Source organism: Rhea americana, unplaced genomic scaffold (assembly GCF_003343005.1).
Source record: "Rhea americana isolate MKP2758 unplaced genomic scaffold, rheAme1 scaffold_8, whole genome shotgun sequence".
Taxonomy (NCBI): domain Eukaryota; kingdom Metazoa; phylum Chordata; class Aves; order Rheiformes; family Rheidae; genus Rhea; species Rhea americana.
Genome location: NW_028186978.1, coordinates 6,615,317 through 6,634,084, shown reverse-complemented (window position 1 = coordinate 6,634,084; position 18,768 = coordinate 6,615,317). Strand labels below are relative to the sequence as shown.

Sequence of the window (18,768 nt, the reverse complement as noted above, 5' to 3'; positions counted from 1 at the left end):
AAATTACTTGCTAAAACATTGAAAATGTAACTTCTTAAATGACTTACTTTTCTGATGTGAATGTGTAATTTTTTTAAAAAAAAAAAGAGTGAATGGAACAAATCACTAGTGAATGTAATTTGACACTGTTTTTATTAACATCTACTACTAAATATCTCTGAGGACTTCATAGTTGGAACTAAAATATATCTAAAATTTCAACTTGTGCTATATTAATAAAAGCTATTGTATTTAGCATGTGTATTTAGCATGAACAAAACGTGTTTGTTSATGAACATTTTAGTGATGAGGTCTGAAATAATTATATCACGTGCACTATGAATCTGTCATGTCTCAAGATAAATCAAAATCTCCTTTTGGTCATTATGACAAGTGTGCTTGTAATTTTATTATCTTTCCACACAAAGAAGGTGAGAAAGAAAAATATTTCCCATCTGAATCTAAACAGTAATTTTTTAATCTTCTTTAATAGTAACTTCAGCTGCAGGCTCAACAGCTCTAACAAGACTACTGCTGAGGTTGCTCTGTGTTAATTCTGCAAAACTTTGTTAGATGCAATTGGTTTCTGAGGGTTTTATATATGTTTGCCAGCCTCATAGATTTAAAGTTAATCACCTTCAATCTAATGAATCTTTAATTTGTTGTTTTACTATTAAGGGATAATGACTCATCAGGTGGGAGATTTTGATTCATGAGTCTGCATATAAAGCTGTCTCTTGGTACTAAACATAGTGTAAACATTGCTGTTCCCTTTAAAAATAATTTCATATAATAATCATCAAAATGCTGAAATGTTGCTATCGCAAATTGAAGTTTTAGGTTATTACTGTAGAGCACTGTGATATTTTTCATAAAGGTCTGAAATGGCAATATTCTTACTTGCAGACTTAGYATGGAAGAACACAAAAATTGTGAAAAATAGTATCTTGTTGTTTAAATGCTATGGCTTTATTTTTCCTACTTGCATGTTCAGAGAATATGGAGAAAGAGGCAGGTATTCCCAGAGGCTGCTGCAAGCCTCTTGCAGAGATGCAATTCAGAACTGAAGCCCCTGGAGGAAGGTGTGCCATTTAAATATAGACCTCTAAAAGTCTGGGTGTTTTTTGTGGTATCCTTATAGATTATGCTTACACAGCCAGATATTTATCTAATCGCAACCACACTAAATGAGTGAAGAGAAAGCAGCAGCCAAGGGAGGCAACTATTCCCTGGTACTAGCTGATATATTTGTAGCATCTTAACCAATATTTTAATCCTTAATTTTGAAGGTGAAAGATCTGATGTGCTACAATTTAAGGACTGACTTCCACAAACCCCTACCTTTATACCAAATATATGCACTTAAGTATTAAAGTAGTGTTTGATCCATTTCTGGTTGGTATTTGTTCAGAAATGTTTTCCCTTGTCCCATTGTTCATTTATTGGGCACTGCTAGGGCAAGAGATTCAACATGTCTTGCCAGCAAGGGAACATGAGACAGCCAAGCAGCTTGTGGTTCTGCAGTATTGATTGCTGGTGTAAGCCATAAAGCCACATTTTTAATAATACTAATATGAGGCTGTACATAACATGTGAATTTTCATCAAACAGAATATAAAATCTTCTGTTCCGTTATTGTGGAAAGTAAAAATAAAGACAAGAAGTCAGGAATCCAGAGATGCACACTTAGAACCAAAACTGAGCTTGGTTTTTCTTATGGTTGGATGCCACTGGAARCCCTAGGGATAAGCTGCTTGGTCACAGTGATACGCTGTGCACATGAATTTGGTATAGCACACCTAATGCTGGTGGTRTGGGTCTTGTGGCATAGAACCATTTGTGAAATAGTCAAAATCACTAATACTGTGGAAAGTCGTAGTCTTTTTACCATATTTGGCAGCCAGACTACTTAAACAGCAATGTGTTTAACAAAAAAGGAGGTTCTAGCAAGGGCTGTGAGCTTGATCATCTTCATACTGTGTATTCCAGGGGAGTTCCACATTCACTTTTGCACCTAAGATTCATGCCAACCTGTGACTGCTGTTTATCAATAATACAGAAATCAGTAAATACTATGCTTGTAAAATAAGTTGGGCTTCTTTAATTACACTTTTTGAATGCCTTTGTATTTTTGTTAACTGTTAATACTGAGAAAGAGAATGGATCTACTTGAAATTCTACCGAGTCATGGCAGTAGGCTGTAGCTCAGTACAGTACTGTCAATAATAATTCATCCTGTGCTGAATCTGTTTCCCTTCCTATCAATTTCAAAGTCATGAAACTGTTACCACACTGATTCTTATGAAAGTCAGATCCTGAGGAGAGTTTTAGCATTACTAGAAAGAGAAATTTAACCCCTACTTTCTTGCAATTACACAGGGCCTACTGGGAGAGAAATACGGGAACATCCGAATACCGGGAGAAGTTGAGTCATCAGAATTTGAAATGATCCTAGATGCTGCAGTAGAAGCTAAGCTGGAGACAAGGATTTTGGAAGACTGGTACTGCAGGGATGAGAATGCAGTGCCACCAGCATATTACCTCAGACCAAAATCTGAAATGCTGAAGAACTACCACAATACGGTAAATCATACATACCTCCTCTAAAAAATTCCTCTCCATCAGTTACAGTGGAGGGCAGTCACCAGGGCGAGACATATACTAACTTTACTGCTGACAGAATTAACTTTTATAGACCAGTCCACACACGAGCAGCTGGCTCTGTAATGTTCCCCTCTGATACATGGTGACAGGAGAAGCTGTGAAATGCCAAAAAACATGATGGGTCATGACTATTGTGTTGATGCTCTGGCCATCAGCCTCAGCAAGGGCACTCTAGTCAGTAGTGCCTTATGAACTGTTGGGGCCACAGGGGCGTAATTACACTGATATCTCTTTTCTTCCTTCATGCTGGAATAGGGAGAGCTTAGTCTCTCCTGGCCGTTGTATTGTGTTTTCACTAGAATTCAATGAATAAGATTCACAGAGGAAATGCGCTTTTTCTCTCTTATTGCAGTATTAGCAAAGCTCTTAATGAAGTGCTTAAGGGCTGTCCTGAGTCAGATCCCATGCTTTTGATTTATTAAATGTATTTTAACAGAAGCTTTTGAATATCATTAACTTTCGTTTTTAAAACATGCATTTGCCTTTAATGGATTATAATGAAAATTGTGTATTACCTGGAGCTTAGTTCTACCCTCCTATACATCCTATGTATCCAAGGACAGAATTCAGTATACAAAAACCAAAGTTTTTAATGTAGGGGCCAAACATTTCATTTTGAGTGCATGCTGTATTATACTAGAAAATGGAATTAAAGCATTATACTACATTCATTAATCATTTAGCAAAATACAGTATTTGCTCTGTGACATGAAAAAACATTGAAAACATGAAAAACATTGACAGAGAGTTTTAATGAGTTGAAGACACAGTGTGGCTGATTCTGAAATATTTTTCACAAGAATCAAAGCAAGTTTTATAACTTCATGCATTGTGTTGCTAAACCCCAAGGTATCCCATTGAATAAAGCTTGACTTTTTTGTTACTAAGTCTTTGTACTTAGTTACTTAGCCTTTCCTCAAGCTACTGACACGAAGGAGCAAGCCAAAAGATATTCATAACTAAAAACTAAGAGTTATACCTCATAATCTTGCAGAAAGCAATAGAGATGCACAGCTCTGAATGTATGTCAAGAAAGAGTCAATAAGGAATTTATCCTTAAGGCTGTTCTTCTTTTATTATACCCCTCAACTGCCAGGAAAACAGGAGACCCCCTCAACATTTTACCTGCAGTAAGTAATGCAGCAGTGACTWCCAGCTGGCTTAAAGAAACTTCCATCATGGCATCTGTGAGATGCCCTCTCACAGGATTTGTGAATTTATATTACAGTCCCTCACTGACAGGATTACTGCAGCCACAGGAATGGCCTACAGTAGTGACAGATAAAATCCTATATTTTTCAAATGGGGTGCTTAATTACAGATACCAGGAGCCTCATTTTCAGTTTTGAGATCCAGGTTTAATTATTACTGCTATTACTTCTCAGTGATAGAAGTGATAATATTTTTTAGAAATATTATTACTACTCTACTRTCAGACTTGGGTTTCTAAACTCTCTTTCTATAAAGTTTTTCTGAGTCCTATTCTTGAAGAATATTGCTTTAGCAGTCTGAAGKAGGAATTCAGCAAATACTCAAAATAGGTAACTTTTGTAACTCTAGAATAGAATACTAGACTATAATATGTCATTCTGGAATAGAATCATGATTATCTGCAACACAAAATGTTGAACTCTATTTATAATGTATGTATTTCTCTGTTCCCTTGTTGCTTATCACCTTGAATATTAGATYTGTACTTTCTAAAGTTGTAGATATGTGTATTACAGCTACTGTTTAACTATGGATATTTTTAAAAGATGGAATCTTCTTCAAATCCTATGAATGAGAACAAATGGCAAGATATATCAGAAGAGATTAAGAAGATTTTTAAGACTGCTGTGAAATTGCTGTATGAAAAAGGAAAAATGAAACACAGCCAAGCAAAGAGATATCTTTCCTCAGGTAAAGTTTAGATTAACCATTTCAATGTATTCATTCATTATCTTTTCTATCAACCTTTACACAAACATGAGAATATATTTCTGTCAGTATCTTACATATGCAATCGTTTCAGAATCTGCATGTTTGGGGCAGGGGGATTCTTGAACCTGTTTAATAAGAAAAAGTAATAGAATCTCAGTGTTCTCTTTTCATCCCCAGCAATTGAAGATGAACTTGATTTTGCCTTGGGTAAACAAACACCAGCTTTCCTAAAGAAGTGTGTTTGCTATATTCGGAAAATTGCCAACATCGAGCGTTTCGTTAAAATCCCAGAGATGGGAAAATACATGGATGTAGTGCACACAGCTGGGAAGTTTCTACGGGATCCTGAGGCCCATGAGAAGCTGATGAAGCTCAGGGATGAGTTCATTCCTACCATAGTTGCATCATCCAACCTGAGAGTGTACACTTCCATCACTCACTGTGACATGAAACTGGGGTACTCGCAAGAAGTGGAGAATCATTACATTGAAGGACTGGGTAAACAGTTCTACGAAGACATGATTGACATAATCCAAGCAACAGTGCAACAGAATTTTGACACTGAGACAGACTCGCTCTATGATGAAGTTCTTCAGCACTCATCACTATGTAAAACATACTCCACTTTTTATGAATATAGATGTGAGGCATTAAACATAGTTCACAAGTACATTCTACCCAGCAAAACAGGACACATTAACCCTCTTATCATATACGGAGGACCATGCACTGGAAAAACTCTTCTGTTGGCTGAAGTGGCAAAGAAGGTAAATAAATACCTTACATAATATGGTAAGCTCACGAGCATTAGTGTGTGAAGGCCAGCTTAGTTTTCATTCTTCTTTTTGCCATTAGATTCTGATACCAGCCTTCAATAAAATRAAAATACTAAAACTGATATTCTGAATGTTGTTGCACACATATCCAGGAAGAAGATGATTGTACTTTTTAATAACAACATCTCTGTATCATACCATATGTTTAATCAAAACAWAAATGGTTTTAGCAGAGCTTTTAAAAACTGGCCCTACTCCACTAATAGGAATTAATATATTTTTGAATTACCAACCTGTATTTTAGTATGATCTCTTTCCCGTGATCACTGAGATCCTATGAATGTGGAACCATTTAAACATCATATGCTAGTTTTAGTRTTATTCACAAATACAACATGTCTTTCTAAGTCTTGCTATCTTGTTCTATGTTCTCTTCAGAAATTATTCCAGAATTAGTCTGATTTACACTTATTAGAAAATCTATCTGTAAAAATACCTGTACTTATTTATCTGACATACACCGTTTCAGTCATTTAGCCAGGTACTACAGCAAGGCAAGAGAAACACTRCGCAACACAAGAGCAGATGTGGAAGATGACCCAGCTTGCATCTATAAGCMTAAATCTGTAGCTGGAAGTCACAACTTTGAGTTTCCTGCAGGCTGCTCAGAGAATTTGGCACAGTAGGCCAGGAAACAGGCATATCAGCCAGAAAGAAMTAGAAAGAGAACAATAATGTTTAAAATCCTGTCTCTTTATCAAATGTAAGTAAGTGACCTTCTATAGGCTCAARTTAGCTGACTATGTCAAAGTGGGATTTGCAGCTCAAGATCTTATTTCAGATCTCAGTATGTAAGCTAACTTAGAGGCTCTAGTTACACTTTTCTTTTAAAATATTCTATCATAACTTCAAGTGAGATGAAAAGACTTGGCAAGTGAGCAGATGGAGTTTATTAGCCCCTACAGACCAAGAGGATGTAAAGCCACATTCCTCTGTTGCCTAGAGAGCAGTCTAACCAAAAGAATGGACAAGAGAGAGTTTTTACCCCTTGCAGCAATGTGTAGGAGTACAGGAGTCACAGGCACACAAAAATAAGAGCATACTTCTGTGGACCAGGAATTAAGGTAACCAGTAAGGAAGGGCAGTCTCCCCATCCTTTTCCTGCCCCCAAAACCACTGCCTGGCTTTATATTCAGTGAACAAGCTTAGGTGTCAAGAATGTCAAACTTCAGGTATATGTGTAATAGCAGGACACTTTATGTCCAAGGAACCTAATTACAAAAAACATCTACCTACTGACTTTTGGAAACAAGGCATAGATTTTGCAAAGAGTACGCTTGGATTTATGGACTAAATTCTACTCAAGTCCAAAGCTCTTTGTGGATCTGGGTCTTAGTGCTTTGAGATATTACGTGGGCTAAAGAAGGATGACATATGATATCAATTTTATTCAGTGCACATAAATTAAACCAACTCTGCCAGAGAGAACATTTCCGTTGAATCAGTAACACTTAAAAAATAAGCTTAATTTCTATGTAGATAATTGCTATTTATAAACACTGTTATTGTGCTACATTTAGAGATTAACAAATTATGTTCTKCATTCTATAGGCCTATTCTTGGCTGCAAGAAGAGATGGGACCAGACTCTGACCCTGTGGTAGTTATAAGATTTTTGGGATCAACAGAAACCAGTACAGATCTGAAGAATATACTTCAAAGTACTTGTGAACAATTAGCAGTCAACTATCATTGCCTCGTACAAAGTTACCCAAAAAAGATTCATGATCTTCGGGACTTGTTCATAAATCTCTTGAATGAGTCTTCATTCCACAGGCCACTTGTCATAATATTTGATGCTCTAGAACAGCTAACAGATAGTGATGATGCTAGGAAGCTCTGGTGGCTTCCCATTCACCTTCCCCGTTCAGTACGGATAATTTTGTCAACACTGCCAAACAAACATGGAATCCTGCAAAAACTGAGGTGCCTTATTCATGAAGAGGACAACTACATTGAACTGACTGCAAGGGACAGAAAGATGTGTAGCCAAGTACTGAAACATCAGCTGCTGCGAGTTAAAAGAAAAGTAACATCAGGGCAACAAATCTATGTCAATGAAGCATTCTCCAGGTGCACACTGCCTATGTTTGTGAACTTAACCTTCAAAGAGGTCAGGAACTGGAGATCTCATAAAGATGTTGATGAGTCCTCCCTCTGTGTCACTGTACATGAAAGCATAGAGCAGTTGTTCTGGTCACTGGAAAGCAAGTGCGGATCAAGACTGTTGTCAAGAGCCCTTGGCTACATCACTATGTCCAAATCTGGCCTCAGTGAAATGGAATTGGAAGATATTTTAGCCCTTGACAACAGTGTTATATATGAACTAAGTGAGAGCGTCAGAGAGAGTAACCCTTTGAGAATACCATATATATACATTGCAAGGCTTAAGGAGGGCTTGCAGGGATACTTAATAGAACGGCAAGTGAAAAACGTAACACTTCTTCTTTGGGCAAATAGGCACTTGCATCTAATTGCCCAGAAATTGTACCTGCACAATGAAGAAGATCTGCATGAAATGCACACAGTCATGGCAGAATATTTCCTTGGTGTTTGGTCAGGTGGGCGGAGAAAACCTTTTTACAGCAGTGACCAATATTTGAATGGTTGTCCTGACCATGACAGTAGAGGCATGAATGAAGAAGAAAAGCATGGCATGGATCAGGCTGCTTTTGACAGGCAGGCACCTGATCAGCCATGGGTCTTTCAGTGTAACCCATTGGAGCCTGATATCTTTTTTATCAATCACAGAAAAATGACGGAGCTTATACATCACTTGACACGATGTGGGAGAACAGATGATCTCCTGTATGGAGTCATTATGAACTTCAGCTGGCTATACACCATGATTAGAATAGGGCACTTTGATAAAGCACTTTCAGACATAGAATTGGCTTACACCTACTCACAAGAAAAGGAGCTGAAATTTCTGGCTAGTACTCTCCGTAGCATAAAGTTCAAAGTAGTAAAATACCCAGGTTCACTCTCTGCTGAACTGCAGCAGAGGCTCCTCCCAGTAGTAAGTTCATTGCCTAAACTGAGACACCTCCTTTTAGAGTGTGACAAAGACGGACCCAAATACTGCTCCATTGTTCCTTTGCATTCCTCCATGGAYGTGACGTACAGCCCCGAGCGCCTGCCTCTGTCCTCCAGTTGCATGCACGTCACGGAAATTCTGCCTACTTTCAATCCCAGCACAATTATTGCTGCTTTAGAAAATGGCTCCATCAGCACTTGGGATGTAGAGACTCGCCAGCTATTAAGGCAAATTACAACAGCTCCATCCGTTATCTTAGGGATGAARCTTACTAGTGATGAAAAATACCTTGTAGTGGCTACAACAAAAAACACTCTTTTGATATACGATAACATAAATTCCTGTCTTTTGTCCGAGGTAGAAATTAAGGGGTCAAAACATTGTGGAGTCGGGGGGGACTCAAATTTTATAAATGGATTTACATTATCAGTCAACCATGCACTTGCTTGGCTGGAGGCCAGCAAAGATGTTACAGTGATAGATCTACTTTATGGTTGGCCTCTCTATCACTTCCACTGCTGGTATGAAGTGACCTGTGTGCAGTGTTCTCCAGACGGAGTTTATGCATTCTGCGGACAGTATTTGAATACCACAAGCATTTTTCACTTAGGCAGTGGAGAGAAGCTGGCCACTGTGACCTCCGAATTTTCTAGTGGATTTGTGAAATTCCTTCTCATTCTGGACACAGCCCAAGAAATGGTKATGGTGGACAATGAGGGGAGCCTCTCGGTTTGGAATACGGAGGAAATCGCAAATCCCCAGCTCACAGATGACTTTGACTGCAGGAGAGAAGACAGCGAAGTTGTCAGCATAGAGCTTTCTGAAGACCAAAGTGCAATTTTAATTTGTAAGGCTGTCAGCATCGAACTTCTTGACACTCGTGTGTGGAAGGTGGCTGAAAAGTTCAGAGCCAAACACAATGAGCGTTTTGTATCTGCCGTGCTGTCCAAAAAYGGCAACTGTATAATTGCTTCAATAGAAAATACCTCAGCCATTTTTGTTTGGAGAAGAGATACGGGACAGTGTATGGCAAGCTTACAGGAAATCTCAGGAACTATAGTCAGGCTAATTAAATCAAATCATCATAACATGCTGCTATCCTTATCCACCAGTGGTGTCCTTTCTATTTGGGATATAGATATCATAACAGCTATGTCCAATATTGACAAATCTGGCAAACCTATCCAAAGACTGGTGTTGCCAGCCAGAGGTGAATTAATTTATACGTTGGATGGATCAGATTCCGTCCATAAGTGGAATTTCAGTACTGGATTTATTGAGGCTGTGTTCAAGCATGAAGGTATTGTTGAAAACTGTGTGCTGACCTCTTCTGGAGAAATAATGGTTACATCAGATGATAAATGCAGCCAGTATGTATGGCACACTGTTAGTGGAGAAAATATCTTTCGCATTAATGGACAGAAAATCTCAGAACTGATGATTACACATAATGATCAATTTGTAGTCTCCCTCTGTGAGCAGAATGCATCCAGAGTTTGGCGGCTGGCTACAGGACACAGAGTTTGCAATATTCTAGTTGCCTTACAGAATGCATTTATAACTACTGCAAATACCTTTGTAGTTGGAATGGCAAAGAATAAAGTGTTGGCAGTGAGTCTCTGGACAGGCAGTATAACCAAGAAGTTTTCCTGTGATGATGGTGCAAGCATTGTGGATATTAAACTGATACCAGATTGCCCAGATATTGTTGTATTTATAACATCTACTGAATCTGTGAACATCTGGAGCCTAACAGAGGAAGTCATCTGCAGACGTGTACAATTGCCTAACAATTTCTTAAAAAATYTGGAAGACTTTGAAATATCCCCAAATGGGAAGCTAGGAATTATATCTCGTGGGGACGAGAACATCAATGTACTTGATTTACACAGCGGAAAACTTCGTGTGGTTCATGCTCCAGGCGTCATCTGGCGGCAAAGGCTGTCTCGTGATGGCCGCTATCTTGTGTACATCTGTTTTCGCAGTGAAGATGATGACGACAATGGTGCAGTCTCTACTTTAATAGTCATGAGGCTAGCAGATGGCAAAAACATAGGTGCCTGTTCTCTTTATAAAACTCCCACTTTCCTTGCACTCTCACAGAGGCATTTGAATATTATTATTGGATTTGATGACGGAAGTATAGGTACTTACACAGTAGTTGATCGAGTAGATGCCGCACTGAAAATCAAAATTGCCACTTCAAACAGCCGTCAAATTTTCAACAACACAACACAAGTGATTAGACCCAAATGTCACAATTATAGCTTCAAAGTGACTGCAGACTGCATTTGGAGGGAATCAACTGAAGTATTTGCAAGGGATAGCCCCATTACAGTTGCAGAGCCTGAGGTAAGTGAAGCAACACCAACCAAAAAACACAACTATTGCTATGAGAAAGTGTGCTCAGCCATAGATTGCAGAGGACACAGTTTTGCTGCTGACAACTGAGTATCTGTCTGGACTAGTTTACCTGAGTAATAGTATACATGCATAGATTTGTCTTCTGAATTCAAGTAAAAATCAGTGCATTTCTTGGAAGACAGACAGAAACAGCAGAGGGCAGACCAGCTGTTTTTTCCTCAACAAATATTCTTACATTTATGTAAACAAAGAAAGCAAACGTGAAGCATTTAACCAATGGGTTGCAGGGTTTTTTAAATTTCGGAATACAAGGTTCAGTCCAATATTCCATCCAGGGCCTTGATTGAAAATTTCTAGCAATACTACCAAAATTGTTATACTATTATAGAAGTTAGGAGATCTTATTTGGGGTTGGCAAAATGTTTTAACTAGAGCTAAAGTTCCACATGACCTGTGAGTATAGGCAGACCACTGTTTTCTAAACCAAGTCGCCTAGATGTGGTCAGAGCTGGGTCTATTGCTAACAGCCAACTTTATACCCACTTGCAAAAATATGTTTTTCTGCTTGATGGTGCAATGACAAGATGTCATCTGCCAACCTGGAACACTTGATACATTCCATCATCATATAAAAAATAGCTACTTTTTTTTTTTAATTAGGATTAGTCTTTGGGTTGAACAGAGTAGGCACCAGTCAGCTGCAAACATGTCAACATTTGAGGTGATAAATACCTCAGTGAAAGGACTGAAAGATCTTTCTTTAATTGCATGCAGGGATTTCAGGTTTCTGTATTGTGATAAAAATGATAAAAACCTAGGTYGTAACAGGAATATAGGAGTTTTCTTTTTCTTTTTGGTTTGGGGAATCTTTTGTCTTCACAGTGTGTATTAGTACAGGGTGTAATGAAAACTCCCCCCCCCCCCAAAAAAAAAAGGGCATTACAGACACACAGTTAAACACCTGTTAACTTCTTTATGTTAAAAGGTTGCTCTTCTTTTTGTTGTAGGAAAGTCTAAAGTAACTCCCATGTCTCCAAAGTAATCTTAATAGAAAGTTTTCAGACATGCCATGTATTAATCCTGATACATTTGCCTTACTATCATTTCTATTCTTTCTCATGATAAAGGCAGATCAGATGACCAAACACTCTGGGACTAGCAGAATATGCTTGTATATGTTCTGAAATATTCCACTAAATACAAAGGCTATCCAAAGGTTCTTTACTGCTCCAATTTGTAATGAGTTTTTCTTACTTCCACATATTTACAAGTTTCACTTTCTGCTTTAAAATTGTTCTGAGCCTTTTGTACAGTTTTATCAGTTTTAAGGCAGAAATTGTGAAATATTAACAAACACTTTAAAAAATTCCATTTCACCCAGGCTGACAACATCTGAAAGGGTGATAAAATTTTTCCCTTCTTACTTATCTTTAAAGATGGCAYGTCTGTAAAAAATTTTTCAAATGATTTAAATGAAACAATTTTATTTTTAAAGTCAGAAATCCATGCCACAAATTTCCAAGAAATGAATGCTAAGCTAGGATTTAATGTAGTGTGTGAATGTTCTATGTACAAGCCAATATAGTATATTAAGTGACTTGAATGATTTTTCCTAACTTGTTTGCAACTAATAGATCATATTGAATGTTTTTATGTAAACTTTGTATTGTTGGGAAAACCTACCCAATCAGAGATTTATATTTTCATAAATGTTAAATTTAGTTAAATTTTGTTACAGAGTTGTTAAATTAGAAATCTATTGCAGTCCTCAAACAATATACAGTCTTGTGTATGCATTGTTTGTACTAATAAATTAAGGAAACAGACTTGTGTGTGTGTTTGAGTTTTAAAAATAAAGATAAAACTTGAGTTTTATCTTAAGGGAAAGCTCCAGTAGTAGACTAATATCCTCAGCTGATGCTACTTCTCAAGAAGTGAACGATGTGCCGAATTTATACTGGCTATTTCACAACAGCAAATTTCACTGTCAGATGGACACAAGACATTTTCAGCTTCCAATAGCCTGTATTTAAATAATTCTTAAAGGACTATATTCATAAGGAAAAAATTCCAGTATTTTTTCCACTTCAGGTACCCAAATAAAATATTCAAAAGTCACTGAAATTCACACACACACACACAGAAAAAAAGGAGATTAGCTGCTGCCTGTGACTAGATTCAGCACTGCCAACATGCAAGTCAACCAGCAGGGCAAAGGCTTGTGCAGCCACCCACTAGAAAGCACAGAAAAGAGAGGAGTACTGAAACCCCACTCCTCTTTGGAGCTGTAGAGCTGAAGGTAAGCAACTTCACTTTCTTTCAAAAACTGGGCATGACTCACACATTTCAACCTAGGTTTGGTGACCCGACCTCCTTATGTATAGCTACATCATGCTGGAGAGTTAACTCCTTTATTATCTTGGAAGAGTAAAAAAATACACTTCTCTGCTAGGGAARTGGCTAACATTGGACAGTAATTGGGTATGACTCAGAAGCAAAGTAWAACATAGATGTAGAGAAACTTTTCCTTTCTGGGAAGCAGTACCAGAAGCCAGCTGTTGCTACTTCCAGCAGAGGGTCTTACCAAGAGAGTAGCTTGCTCYTCTAGTTCTCTGGCTCAGTGAACTTTGTGGTCAGTTTGGACAGTGGTACAGCTTCTTTGGGCAGGAGATGATAGTCCCCAGCAAAACAGGGCAGCAGCCTGCCAGCCAGAGCCGTCTTTCCCGGATCTCAGGCCAAAGCAGGGACTGATCCCAGGCCCTTCGCTAGTTGGTCAAAGCAATAGACTAAAACATAAAATCAGTGATGCTGTACATCAAAAGGCTTGGATGCTTTCCTCATGTTTTGAACCKTGGTGTCTTCTGTTCTAGCTAAGGACATCAGGAGTGAGGCAGCCCCACTTTTTCTCCTTTGTTATCAAACAGAAAGACTAASATGATTTGACATGAATATGACCCCYAATCCATGACMCCTAATTCYTTCAGCCTGGTRTTGGGCTCATAATTCTTGCTAAATAAAGCAGTTTAGGTCCCATCCCTCTTCATAATTTATCTATGTCTTAACATATTTGTACCTCTTTCAGCTTTCCAGCTTCCTGAATCTATTTCTTAGGTGTTAAACTCCTCACGTGCACTGTGCCTCAGCTCTGAATGGCCTCAGACTGCTAAGTATTGAAATACTTGCTGCTGCAAAACAGAACATTGCACAGACTCCTCACGAATCTGTCCCCAAGTATCTCTGTTCTGCTGCACAAAGGCAAAATAGTTTCTTCAACATTGAGCCACCAAAATGCCAGATACTATTCTGTCTCCACATAGGAATAGAGCAGTTTACTTTCTTTCAAGGAGCACTATTTGCACATTYAGAACAGAGCATAAATGTATTCCTTATCTAAAGCATATCAATAARTATGCTCACATGGAGTCCGTGTTTTCTAACACAGAAGATGCTAGAGAAAGGCTATAGCTGGAAGAAAGCTTCAACGTGGAATTAGCMGGAAATTCTTTGGTAGACAAAGGTAAGCCAGAGGTCAGCTAGAAAAAAATATTTTTATCAGTCATTTCCTTTGCACCACAGCTGGCGAATGCACAGCCCATGACTTCATTTCATACAGCCTGTGGCCATTTRACTTTTTCACATTATTATCAGATAACATCAAAATGTGAGTTAACAYGTAGCCTAGAAAAGGCATTCAGAAGGTCTGTTCAGGTCTCAGTGGTTCCCCAGCCCGAATTGCTACATAGCACATACTCAAGTCCTCTGCAGGAACCTGTGGGAACAGAAATTTTAGCCAGCTAACGAAGGTAGTTTGAAACAAAAAAAACACCACTAAAATGGCTTTCATGAACAGGGTGGGCTAKTTCAGCCCCAGATCAGCTTAAACTCCTGCGATTTCACTGTGGCTTTGCCAAAAACTGCACTGAAAGCTCTTTAGGGCAGGTTGACGCATCCTGCGTGTCTGTGTGAGATGTCACAAAATGATACTCCAGGCATTTGGGCAATTACAACAATCTGCAATGTTTTATTTGTTAATAAGTTTAAAAAATAYGTTTTAACATCAATATTAAGGCCACAAAAGGACAGAATTTGAAATATATTTTTATTTCTTTTAGTTATAAGACTAAAGACTTTTTTCACACATTATTTTTCATGTAATCATATCAAAAGGTGGACTAGGGCCTTGGATAGTTTTGATTATGAAGGATTTGTTATTAAGAGACATTATCAAGCCTTTAGACTACAAACATGAGGCTAAATGTGACCCTCTAAAGTTGTTATACCCTACCAAGGAAATGACTCCATATCTCCTTTTGGAACACAAGTAGCTGCAGGGAGAGCAGGGGTTACTTTTTTTTCTTTTGGTTTACCTTTCYAGTCTGGTCACTGAACATCATTCCTTGCATTTTGGAGGTGGTCTAGTAATGTATATGAAAAGAACTGATGGTCACAGCAGGGGTCTAAATCATAGTCTCAATTCTCACGTTCAAAGGCTGGAAGTATATTCATCGTGGTCCTTCCAGGGGCAGGATGAGGCGTTTTGCCTCTTACAGAGGAGCAGTTTGCACCACTGCCATTCTGTGAAAAAGTGACTTTGGAACCATCTACACAGCATTAAATTCCCCTGAAAACATAGGCCAAGCATCCAGCAAAGCTGCGGGGTACTCAGGAAACCACTTCCCTGCTTTCATGCCACAGTCATGATTCTACATACACTTCAGCATGTCCTTTGCTTTAAAGATATGAGAAAGTGTATAGTCGAAAACAGATCTAGTCAATATATTTAAAGTTGTATGTGCATATATATACATATATTATATATATATATACGTATATTTACATTTCCAAGGCTAGGGATGAAACGAAAATATAGGCACACTGCAATATAGATGAAAACAGAAGATCCTAAAAGCAACGGGATATTTTCTAGACTGTCACTGGTCKCTACTGTTTCACCACAGGCAAGTAAACTGCCCACCACTTCCCACTCTTAAGATCATGACGCTAGTATCTGAACTTACAAATTTAACCTTTCAGGCTGTAATTTTTCAAGGCAGGCTCCTACCTCAGCAGGAATGTTCTCCAAAAAACCTCAGCCAAAATAATATAGTAAAGTACAAGAAGGAGGCTAGAGGAAACCGATTTCTGCAGGCTGAACATCTCAATGACTTTTCTTTTGAAAAAATATTTTCATACCTGTGTTTTAGAATAAGGACCTTGGATGGCTGAAACAAGTGGTCATTTCATCCAGGACACATCTGTGAAAACCTACCCAAACTGTAAGCCTGGAAAGATCCCATCAGTTTGCACATGGTCATAGAAAATGTTAGACTTCAGAAACAGCATCATATACCTATTTTGGCCCTAACAGACACAGCCCGCTAGGGACYGCAGGGGCTGATGCAGAGCTTCTCCACTACTGCAGGAACAGGTGGGACAGAGGTAGGCAGCAGCTCCCAGTGAGGGATGTGGGCACTTGGTGTCTCTTCTTGAGAGGAGACTGAGGCTGAAGATCAAGGAGGAGAGCAGTACCACAAATCAGGGTGAAAATAAGGAGCAATACTGGGAACCAGGACAGGGAAAAGCTAAGAGAGCCTGCTCAGATAGACCTGGACTGTGGAAGAGAATGGAAATACTAAGCACACCAATCTTTTCAGCTGAAGAGATGCAGAGAATTTACTATATTTCTGCAATTCCMCAAAGTGTGAGACCCCTCTCATATGGAAAACATTGGACTTTTTGTCCACATAGATGGGGGCTGAGGAACACCTGCCAAATGCTTACAGCAAGAAAAGCCTGATGTTCTKCCAGAAACCCAGACATGCCCACATGCCTTTGCAATAGGCCAGGTATGCTCCAAAACGTGCACCTATCGCACAAYATTCACTCACAGCATGCACTTGCAGCATGGCGACTGCATCCAGGTTCCTGTACACAAGCTTCAAAATCCCAAGGGACACAGAACTTGCTCCAAAAAAATCTCTCAGAAGGCAAAAACACAGTAGCCCTGGAAAGGAGGGAATCAGTCTGACAAGGAGGCCAACTACRGGGAGAAATGGGGAGGCAGCGCCTGCCACCCTCCTCGTGCAGAGCGCCCCTGCACGGCGCAGGCAGCCTTCCCGAGGTCCGGCCRGCAGCCCCGGTCCTGGAGCACGCTTCCTCAGCTGGGGAGTTTCTCAGCCTACTAGTCCAGCTCATTAGCCTAACTGCCACCAAAGGTAATGGCAAAATAACCCCAGAAGCAGACCTGGGCCTGACTCCGACTCTGTAGGACTGTACACCAGGCGTGCAGCTTAACTGAGCTCAGAGCACAGCACGGCTCAGACGTTGCAGGGGTAGCCCTGCTGTACCTCCCACCACCCCACAGCCTCCAGCACCCTGGGGCATATGGGCCCAAGACCTCCTTMCTTACTGATCAGAGCCTTTTGGAGAGGTCACTGCAGGCTTTTGTAATAAGACGCTCTCTAGCACCTCAAGTCCATTTTCAGCTAATGCTAAAAACTCAGTAGTAGGGAAAAAAAGAAACTCTGTAAAAAGGCAATTGCAGAGTTTTGTAGGAGTTGGCTAAATTAGCAGAAGAGAGCACAACTAACACTTCTAGTTAGAGAGCAGAGCTGTTGGAGTCAGCAGTTTTGCTGGAGTTAGTTCAGACTGTTCATGATATCTGGCCTTGTTAAATGACACATTTCTCTGTTTAGAATAAGCATAGCCAAAGCAGCTCTTATTGATTTGTTTACTGGCATCTGATGTTTCTCGCTCGAGTKCGTGGCGGCGCGAAGGGGCATTGAGGCTAGGTGGCGCAGTCGTTTCTCCTCCTGTCTCGGCGTGGGGACCCCCTCGCGCTCCGCYGAGCTCAGAACTGGAACGAGTTTGACAGCCTCGGATCTAGCTCACCGCAGCGCGCGTGAGGGGACCAGCCACGCTCACTCCCAAACTGGGACATCTGGAGGACGCTCGGCATGAGAAAGGCAAGCAGGACTGGACGTGCTCCTTCCCAGGGAGGGCAGGACGGCAGCACCGGCCAGGCAGAACAACGGGCAGCTGCACCTCACTACGTAGGCTACGACTACKTAGGGTGAAAACAGCACACCTTCTTGTAGAGCAGCCAGACCTCAAACAATCCCTTCCATAAGGCTTAACGACCCAAAAGGTTTAATAGAACATTTCCCAAGCACTATCGAGTTAGCTGACTCTCTTTCTACAGCTTTGGACCGGCAGACTGTGACACGCAGTTAGATGATGCAATGTTAGTGTGAGTTGGCAAGTTCTTTCCAGGACTTTTACTTTACCGTTTCCAGGTACATCGATATACATTAAAGATTGCAAATGGAAAATACCTGACCCAGCTGCTTGCAGATATAGTCTAAATTAAATCCCTGCACAGGGAACACCTTCCTGAATGTACTGGGGCAGCAGAACAACATGATTCCAGAAAAGTCAGCAACTTTCACAGGTAAGCGACRTGATACCTGCAAATACCTACCTTAGATCAGAGCTCCTTTAAAGAGCATCACCCAATACAGCAAGGACRAGATTTCATTGCTAGGCAAAACTATCTGATGTAACAGAGGAACTTTCTGCCAAATGCTTTAGCAGAATTTGTGACACAGGGAGATTTAATTTCAAGAATATGCAAATGACGCTATTAATACACTGACAGGCTTGGACTTTGTTGTTATCTTAAGTGACTGTCCTAGAAGAAAGGAACKATCTGGCATGTTCTTTCTTTTTTCGCTTTTCAACCCTGACCAGAGAACAGAGACGTCTACGATGTTTGAACGAGCTTGCAGGTAAAGGGTTACAGATTCTAGGAAGTATTAAATGCAAACTTTAAAGGATTTTATTTTCATCTACAGTCACATGACGCCTTAATACCCAATGACACTAACTACAGTATCTCATTAAGAGGTCATGCAAACTCCCAAGCTAAACAAGGCATTCTTACATATTTAACATTCAAATGCAGAAG

The 18,768-nt window shown here is 39.7% G+C and overlaps 1 protein-coding gene across 1 annotated transcript in view; it reads left to right on the top strand.

Moving 5' to 3' along the window:
- The window catches only part of NWD2 (NACHT and WD repeat domain containing 2), a gene marked incomplete at its 5' end in the record, with an annotated part of 52,306 nt that extends 41,352 nt beyond the window's left edge, over positions 1-10,954 (top strand). The window contains 4 exons of the mRNA XM_085322683.1: positions 2,359-2,562; positions 4,401-4,545; positions 4,744-5,333; positions 6,954-10,954. Coding sequence (XP_085178809.1) covers positions 2,359-2,562; positions 4,401-4,545; positions 4,744-5,333; positions 6,954-10,889 — 4,875 coding nt within the window. The remainder of the gene's footprint in view (positions 1-2,358; positions 2,563-4,400; positions 4,546-4,743; positions 5,334-6,953) is intronic.
- Positions 10,955-18,768: the final 7,814 nt, after the last annotated feature.